This window comes from Guillardia theta (assembly GCF_000315625.1).
Source record: "Guillardia theta CCMP2712 unplaced genomic scaffold GUITHscaffold_75, whole genome shotgun sequence".
Lineage (NCBI taxonomy): Eukaryota > Cryptophyceae > Pyrenomonadales > Geminigeraceae > Guillardia > Guillardia theta.
This window is the reverse complement of record NW_005434599.1, coordinates 45,918-54,468: the sequence shown is the minus strand read 5'-3', so window position 1 is coordinate 54,468 and position 8,551 is coordinate 45,918. Positions and strand designations below refer to the sequence as shown.

At 53.5% G+C, this 8,551-nt stretch overlaps 2 protein-coding genes across 2 annotated transcripts; one reads left to right on the top strand and one right to left on the bottom strand.

Annotated features, from left to right (window-relative positions):
* Positions 1-3,910: 3,910 nt before the first annotated feature.
* On the top strand, positions 3,911-5,646 carry GUITHDRAFT_154411 (hypothetical protein). Its single transcript, XM_005826343.1, has 4 exons — positions 3,911-4,385; positions 4,432-4,539; positions 4,621-5,062; positions 5,189-5,646. The coding sequence occupies exons 1-4, from the start codon at positions 4,312-4,314 to the stop codon at positions 5,396-5,398; spliced, it is 834 nt and encodes a 277-aa protein (XP_005826400.1). The 5' UTR covers positions 3,911-4,311; the 3' UTR covers positions 5,399-5,646.
* GUITHDRAFT_89063 (hypothetical protein) lies at positions 5,628-8,425 on the bottom strand. The gene is made up of 8 exons (XM_005826342.1): positions 7,432-8,425; positions 7,240-7,372; positions 6,952-7,018; positions 6,832-6,891; positions 6,673-6,720; positions 6,404-6,609; positions 6,097-6,176; positions 5,628-5,850 (listed from the first exon to the last, which is right to left on the bottom strand). Exons 1-8 carry the CDS (start codon positions 8,093-8,095, stop codon positions 5,705-5,707), a joined length of 1,404 nt encoding a protein of 467 aa, XP_005826399.1. The 5' UTR covers positions 8,096-8,425; the 3' UTR covers positions 5,628-5,704.
* Between the last annotated feature and the right edge of the window lie 126 nt (positions 8,426-8,551).

Sequence of the window (8,551 nt, the reverse complement as noted above, 5' to 3'; positions counted from 1 at the left end):
CACCCCTCCCCCCACTCCAACCCCCCCGCTCCTATTAGCCCACGTGCTCCTGCCTGCCTGCCTGCCTGCCTGCCTGCCTGCCTGCTTCCTCATACTCTTCCTCTCTCCTCTCCCTGCTCCTCTCACCTCGGATCTGCACGATAGCCCAGCAGCAGCTCCACCGCATCCAGCCTCTTGGCCTGCCACCTCCCTGTCACTTCCACTGTGCGACAAACAGCACGTGCCACCTTGGCTGCAAGGAGGAGAGGAGTGTTTCCTCCCCGGTCCTGCTCGTCGACCTCCACCCCATGCTCCAGCAGCACCTTATCCCTCCTCTTCAGCCTCCTCCTCATTGTAGTTTCAATTGTTCACCTCGCACAGCCCTGTAGATCCCTCCTTCGCTGCCCAGTGACTGTCAAGATGTTATTGTCCTCTCCCCTCCCTCCTCCTTCCTTCCCTTCTCCCTCTCCCTCTCCCTCTCCTCTCTCTCTCTTATCCTCCCCCTCACCTTCCCCCTTCCCCCCCTCCTCCTCCTGCTCCTCCTCTCCACCACCACTTCCTCCTCGCTGTACGTACAGAGGAGTGCGTAGGAACAAGTCAACTTCCATCGGGTCTCCTCCATGCTGCAGGAGAGCAACGAGTGTCTCCCTGCTCTTGCTCATCACAGCCTCCGTCACCACTCCCGTCCTCGAGCAGGACTTGGACGTCATATCTGCTCCCCAGGACAGCAGCAGCCTCAGCAGATGAGGATGCTTGTGCCGCGCCATGGCGTGCAATGCGCTCTCTCCCTGCAAGTTGCGGGTGAGGAGAGAGCAGCTGAGGTGCTTTCCCTCGTCCCACGTCGACTTGGCGAGGAAGCGAATCGTTCGCGCGTTTCCTCCTCGCATCGCACACATGAGCGCGTCCTCTCCTTTGTCGTTGCGCTGCAGAGGATCAGCCCGATGAAGCACAGCGAACTGAATGATGTCGTGATAAGCGTTGTCCTTCTTTCTCTCCTCCTTCTCCTCCCCTTCCTCCTCCTTCCGCTGTCCCTTCAACTTCTCAGGCTTCTCATTCCTTTCCTCTCCCTTTGAGTCCTCCTCCTCCTCGTCCTGCTCGCAGAGGCGGCAGGCGATGTGTAGTGGGGTGTCACCGGCGTGGTTGAGAAGCTTGATGACCGGGGGCTGAGGAGGAGGAGGACAAGCCTGGAAGCAAGCTTTGAAGATGCTCCGCACTCCCACCGAGGCAGCGACATGCAGTGGAGTGTCGCCCTCAGCGTTGCGGGCCGAGACCTTAGCACCGGCCAGGATGAGGACGCCGACGGACTTGTCGAACTTCATCCTGACAGCCAGGTGGAGGGGAGAGTTTCCTGTCTTGCAGGGCAGGTTGACGTCGAGCCGGAGGGAGGAGAGGAAGCGGATCATCTCGAAGTTGTCGTGGAGGGCGCATACGTGGAGCACGGAGAACCCGCTGGAGTCTGTGAGCTGGAGGACAGCATAGGGGTCCCGGCAGCAGAGGGAGGTGATGGCTCTGACCATGAGCTTCGCAACGTTGGCCCGCTCCTGCTGCGTTGCAGAGACTGAGTCACTCCTTGCCGCCATGTGGAAGACGGTCTCGTGCTCCTTGGTGGTGACGAGGCAGAGCTCGAACATCCTGTGCTCCTTCCCTTCGGGGCTGAACAGCATCCACTCCACAAAGTCCGCTCGGCACCTCCTAGCAGCAAAGTGAACCATAGTCCTCCCGTCTCCTGCTGCCAGCAGAGGGTTGGCGCCGCTCCGGAGGAGAAAGGAAATTATTTCCCGCATTCCCTCCATGGCAGCGAGGTGCAAAGGAGTCTGGAACAGCCTGTTGGTTGCGTTCACGTTGGCGCCATGTCGCACAAGATACTCAACAGCGTCGAGCTTCCCTGCTGCCACCGCAAGGTGCAACGGCGTCTGCCCGTCGGCATTCTTGAGGTCGAAACTAGATTCGATCCTTAACCCTTCCCCCTCCCCCCCGGCGTACGCCAGGTGGGGAGCAGCGAGGTACACGTCCTCGGCCTCTGCTCCTCCCATGATCCTTCCACGATCAGAGGAATGAGCCAGCTGTCCTCCCACATGAAGTACATGCTTCTCACACGGAGCCGCTGCGCTGCTCTGATCTGCTACCATCGTCCCTTTCCTCCTGTCATACACAGGAAGCGGCAAGCCGTGGATCATGGACCTCAACGTCAAAACATCCCCCAGCTCAGCAGCTCTGAAAATTCCCGTCTGAGAGCTGAAGGAAGGCTGGAGATGCTTTAGACTCTCGTTCGACTCCTCCTCTCGCTGCTTCCCACTCCTGTCCCTGTACATTCCCTCCAGGATCGAGGCTGTTGCCCTCCTGTCTACCTCGAAGGGGTCGAGGATGCTCGTCGACCCGCCATACTCGGGCATCTCTCGCAGGATGTTGGTGTACTGGGTGATGACAGGAAGGGGGGCATTCCAGTCTAACTGTACTTCCCAACGACTCGATCGGCTCTCCTGGATCCTGAGCGGAGGGTCTCGACCCTTGACGAGGAAAGACAGCCTCTCATTCCACCTTGAGAGCACGGAGGATACATCTGCATCCTTATGGATGCTCAAGAAGTATGTCCTCTTCACGCTGGTCATCGCTCTGATACTCTAGTGCCCTCAGGACGTGGAGGTGGAACGCACGATCTCGTGGGAGAAGAGCGCAATGCAAGGATGCCGAAGGACCTCTGCTTCATCTTACCTTACATCATCTCGTTGGAACCATCCTTCAATCCTATCTGATGCGACGAAATTATCCACCGTCCACGGACTCCTTCTATCGATGAGATTGCGATGTCCTGGTGAAAGCGATGAAATCGTGGTCCGCTCTTCCCGTCATAGCGTCAAGACCCAAGATCCTCTGACCCCCTTTCATCATCTGCCGCGTCATAATCCTCCTCCTCCTCCTCCCTCAAGTTCTCAAGTTGTTCCTTCGCTTCTGCTCCTTGACTCCATTCCTCCCTGGCATTTTCGACACAATCCGATAGCCGTTGATATCCGTTGAAAGCGTTATAGAGCAGTTATGAAATTATAAGTCTTTGTTACACTGTTGTACCAGTGTTCTAAAATAAAACACACTTTAGGACATACCTCTCAGATATGTATTGTAAACATAAAAAGTATTTGTACATGATCCCCTTCCTGGGATCGTTACTCGTACTAAATAACATTATAAAAGTTTTATCCGAAGAACCATTTCTAAAAGCTTTACCAACATATATTTATTTTATGAATATTTCAGTACGGAATGGTTTTTAAAACCTTGGGTACTCACCGTCCAGCCGTTTCAACCGCAGGTGGTGTACCCCCACCCTAACCCATCTGGATAGCAGCCTACCCCTGGCTGCAATCCTGGGGTCAAGATATAGGGGTGTCCCAAGACAACTATTTTGGAGAATAGAGAATCAAATTGAACCATTCACCATAAAAGTTTGAAATTATTCAACAAAATTTCATTGAATAGTTGGGATCTGAACGTGAATTGTGATTACGGACCATGCAAGGACCCTAGCTATGTCAGAAGCACCACCGTACCCCCTCAACTCCCAGAAACGCTTCTACCGCACAATGGCGGCATCCTTTCATAGTCAGCGATGCAGTTCGACTTGCTTGCTGAACCACTCTCTTCCCTCCTCTTCCTCCTGCTCCTCCCTCAACTTCTGATGCCCTCTCCCGCTCCCGCTCCTGCTCCTGCCCCTGCTCCTGCTCCTGCTCCTGCTCCTGCTCCTGCTCCTGCTCCTGCTCCCGCTCCTGCTCCTGCTCCTGCTCCCGCTCCTGCTCCTGCTCCTGCTCCTGCTCCTGCTCCTGCTCCCGCTCCTGCTCCTGCTCCTGCTCCTGCTCCTGCTCCTGCTCCTGCTCCTGCTCCTGCTCTGGCTCGAAAAGCTTTTGCTCCTGCTCTTGATCCGGCTTCAGATTCTGCTTATCCCATTTCTCTTCCCTTTCTCTGTGAGACTTCTCTCTGCTATCGCTGCATTTTCTGGACTTTTACTTCGCATTGGACACTATTCTTACGACGTTCCTACTTCCCTTCCTTAGTGTATCAGTCGCACCACTCTGACATTGCACCTTCGCATAACTTCTCCTCTGAACGTTGTGTTTGTGATCAATGTTCCGTGTAACACTCCTTTGTTTTCTTCCTTTCGCACTTGAGAGCTTGAAATCACTGAGGTACCAAGTGGGCATCGTCTAACTACCGTTGGTTTCGTATCATTGGAAGCTACTTGCTTTATCAGCTGATTCTCGTAGAGCAGGGGTTAACAATTCTGAAAGATTACTTTTTGTGCTGCTGGATGATTTTGTTGCTCTGATAGGTTTGCTCACTATGGCCGAAAACCAAAAGAGCTTGGACTCATCTCAGGCGTTGGACACGGAAGAATCTGCAGTTCAAGACTTCTTGTGAGATTGGACGATGATCTGTCTTCTTCCTGAAAGCATTTAACAGGCAAATTCTGGAGGAGCATCGAAAGAATTGTGAGAGGCAAGGCAAGTATGTCGAAGCGGAGATCGCCAAGAATCGTCTTGAAGAACTCCGTCAGCATGAAGAGAATAGGTAGTCTCATCTTGTCTGTTGTCTGTCTTCTCCCTCTGTTCGATGGTATCCGCTTGCTCCCTTCTGATCATGTGTTTGTAGGCGGAGAGAGGCGATGAGGAGCAGGCAGATTGCCGAGCGGTTGGGTGTAGAGGAGGCACACATGCTCGAATTCCAGCAGTTCAACGCGCTGTGGGACAAGAGGATGGCGGAGTTTGAACAGAAGAGCGCAGACCTGGAGGAAGCAATGAAGGAGCGTCATGGGACTGAGCTGATGGAATACATTCGAAACGCGCAGAGCGAACCTCTGAGAAAACCCAAGTTCTCAAAGGAGCTCCTGAATCTGAGAAAGATCCAGCAAACGCTTGCGAAGCAGAAGGAGTATGCAGAGGCTCACAAGATCAAACTTAAGGCAGACAACTTGGAGGCCTTCGAGCTCGAGAAGATGAGAAATCAACATCAAATGAGGCTCTCCAATGTCGTGGAGAAGTTCAAAGCGAAGCAGACGTCAGAGCTTGGGGCCTTGAGAAAGCGAGTGCAGACGGTGAGGCACCTGTTGCTCCTTCTGCTACTTGTTGTGGACGCTCCTACCTTGTGCTTGACCTTTTGTGACTTTGCTGACACCTCCCTGTGCCGCCTAGTCATGTGCATTGACCTTTGTTCTGTGCAGGGGCGAGAGGAGCAGAAGAAGCAGAGGCAACTCGATCTCGAGCGGCTGCTCCAACGCTATCAGAACGTGAAATCAGAACTTGAATCACAGCAGAACATCGAGAGGATACGCGCAGAGAAGTTCATGAGCTATCACCTCAACTCCAAGACTTCCGCCTCCCTCTCGCCTACAGCTAATCGACAGAACTCGTCGGGGAGCATCGGCCGTTGAGGGAGCCAGTTCTCAACCCACGATCACTTCTAATGATGACAAGGACGATGGTCAACTGTTGTCGGTGGGACTCCCTGCCGACTTGTTATTTTTTAGTTCCGTTCCGGTTGCAGGACTTGACGAGCGGTGAAGGACTTGTCTCTTGCCCGTGACCTTGCTGCGCATGCAGGAGAGGGTGGGGAGACAGTCTTTTCACTCGACTGAGTGTATAGATCTCAACGAGGGATTTCTTCGATGAATTTTCTTAATAAAACTGCGCAAAAAAGCTCTTGCGGTGTTTGTTTCTCACGGGAATATTGTACAAGATCACATGTTGAGATCGCTGGATTGTGAAATTTTGAGGTAAAATCCGGACCAGAAGGAAATCTCCTTCTCCGAGAAGTACAGCTGAAGATACCTCAAGGAGTCCTTATAGAAGGGGTTGATGAATTCTGACCTCCTCGCTCGCAGATCTGTTTTAAATCATGAGCACAAGGGAGAAACTAGGGGCATAGAGGCACGGGCAGCAATTGGAGCAGGAGCAGGAGCAGGAGCAGGAGCAGGAGCAGGAGCAGGAGCAGGAGCAGGAGCAGGAGCAGGAGCAGGGGCGGGAGCGGGGGAAGGGATAGGAGCAGATATGGAAGCGTAAGAGTAGCAGAAGGACTCTCAAGCACAATGCAGAGAGGGGTAGCAAGTGTTGAGCAGCTATGGACGATAACCTGTCCAGACTGACACCGTCCGCTCTGTCGCTCGTGACGCCGTCGCCATGCAGGGAGACTGGAAGGCAAAAGTTCCGTACCTGAGGACGATTGAGGAGGGAGAGAAAATTGAGCAGCTCGACGAGGTCAGGAGGCAGAGCGATGGAACAGCAGGGCAGGAGGAACAGGCGGGGAGGGATTCACTGAGCATAGCGAAGGGGAAGGAGAGAAGGAGAAGGATGAAAATACGAAGGGAGGAAGAGAAGGAGGAAGAGATGAAGGAGGAGGTGGAGAACGAGGAGGAGGAGGAGGAGGAGGAGGAGAGAACCTTCGTTGCATACTGGCTTCAGCTATAGCGATGAGAAACTTCTCATTGAACTCAAAGCTCGTCGGCCTCATCCTCATGCACTGCCAGACGCAGTCCAACCACTGGATGAAGATGGGGGAGAACATCTTCCTCCCCTCCCCGCTGAAGTATCCGAGCCGCAGCGGAAAGTTGTGGCCGAAGCCGACCCAGTCCTTTTCTATCAGCACCTGATCATGTATCGTTACAAGCAGAGATGGAGGGAGCACTGAGAGGGGTGGGGAGGAGACAACCTGGAAGCCTTCAAAGGAACGGTAGTACGGGTCGAGGAGGACCTGAGCCTGGAAAAACGTTAGGACGACGAGGAGGAAGAGCGAGAGGCAGAGGAAGAGAATGAGGGAGAAACAAGGTGGAGGGATGCGGAGAATGAGGAGGGAGGGGAGGAGGAGAACCAAGCAAGAGACTTGGGATGTTCGATTCAGCCCATCAGAGCAGTGAATCAAAACAGAGGCCTGCAGGATCGTGAGAAAAACGACGCCCCTCCCGCACCCTCCCTCCTCTCTTCCTCTCACTTTCTTCTCCAGCACGTTGGCAACTGCAATCGCCCCTGTTGTGATCTGATACAGCTGCTTGCACCAGCTACAGAGGGTTCATCAAAGCAGAAAAGGAAATGATGCTCGGAGAGGAAAGGTGGTTGAAAGGAGACGGGCAAGGAGATAGAAAGAGAGAAAGAATAGAATGGTGGAACGTGGCGACAAGAACCAGCAGGAGGCAAAGGGAAGGGGAAGGGGAAGAGAAGGACGAGAGGAGGAGGAAGTGGTCGGGAAAAGGGGAGGGAGAGGGGAAAGCGGAGGACTGACTTGCTCTGGGTGAGGGTAGATATGATGCGAATGTTTCTAAGGGTCTTGTCGTTCATGGTCTTGCAAGTTCTCATGAGCTCATCGAAATGCTCTCTCTGACATGACAGGTTCTGAATGTTCAGCATCACGTAATCTGCCAGGTTGTCAAACATCCCCACCCTCCTCGTTCCTCTGCTCTGTCAGCTCAAGTACCTGCAATGCCGTAGTACATACTACGAACAAGCTCTCTGCCTCCTCCCGCGAGGAAACGTTGAGCGATGGCAGAACTAGAGCTACGGCAGTCAAAGACCACGACTCCTCTCCCATCCCCCATGTTGTCCACACAAGTTCTCAACAGCTTTTCATCCTCCTTGCACCTCCTGCCCAGCAGTCCCACCAGCGGCTGAGACGAGCGAAACAACATAGTCCGACTTTGAGCATTCCGCCACGTCACCACAGGAAGCCTATTGTTCTGCCTGTACCGGGCGCTGGCAAGCAGCTCGTCATCTGATACGTTGGAGGGAACGACGAGGAGCTTCGAATAAGATTCACACAGGCTGAAGTTCTCGTTCGCCGTGCTCGTCCTCCACATGTTCGACTCACCGCCCAGCAGCTCGAGCCGCTTGTACTCGCTGACCATGTTGTACACGTTCCAGCCGTCTATGTCGGGCGACACGATAGTCTTGTAAGCGAAGACGAACCAGTCCTGCGGGGTAGAGCAGAAGGAGAAGTTGGATACAACGTTGATGAACTCTTCAGCCGTTGACTTGTCTTTGAGATTCACTTGCACCTCCTTGAAGTCGATGAACCTGATGGACACGGAGAAGCGATCGCCCGCTTGAATGGTAGAGATCATGCTCAGAGGGATTCTAATCATATCCCCCTGCTCACTCTGCCCACAGCCCTCGGAGGACTGACCTTTCTGTTGCTCCTCATCGTCGAAGCGAATCTTCTTGGCAACCTTGTGAGCACTTGGTTCAAGGGACTTGATGATGAGCCGGTAGTTGCTGATGAAGACTATGGCGGGAGGTCGCTCTTGGTGATCCTAACGGAGCATGTGTACTGTGAGGTCAGAGCCTCACCCCAGAGGAGCAGCGGCAAGCAGCTGCTCTCGTCCTGTGACATTCATACGAGAGGGGAGGGGAGAGAAGCTATCAGTAATGGCAGGGATGCATGCCGAACGCTTCTGGCCAGTGATGGATCGTCTGGAGATCAAGTAAGTTTAACATCCATGGGACATCTATACATCGAGCCAAAGTGAGATGAATGATGTATGATGCTGACAGTGATAATGATAGCGAAGATATTGAGTTTGGACATGACGAGATTAGTG

Coding starts and splice junctions, on each gene's coding strand:
- GUITHDRAFT_154411 (XM_005826343.1), top strand. CDS start 4,312: ATGGCCGAAAACCAAAAGAGCTTGGACTCATCTCAGGCGTTGGACACG. Junction 4,386..4,431: donor TCTGCAGTTCAAGACTTCTT/GTGAGATTGGAC, acceptor AGCATTTAACAG/GCAAATTCTGGAGGAGCATC. Junction 4,540..4,620: donor CGTCAGCATGAAGAGAATAG/GTAGTCTCATCT, acceptor ATGTGTTTGTAG/GCGGAGAGAGGCGATGAGGA.
- GUITHDRAFT_89063 (XM_005826342.1), bottom strand. CDS start 8,095: ATGATTAGAATCCCTCTGAGCATGATCTCTACCATTCAAGCGGGCGAT. Junction 7,019..7,239: donor TCTACCCTCACCCAGAGCAA/GTCAGTCCTCCG, acceptor AACCCTCTGTAG/CTGGTGCAAGCAGCTGTATC. Junction 6,177..6,403: donor GAAGCCAGTATGCAACGAAG/GTTCTCTCCTCC, acceptor AATCGTCCTCAG/GTACGGAACTTTTGCCTTCC.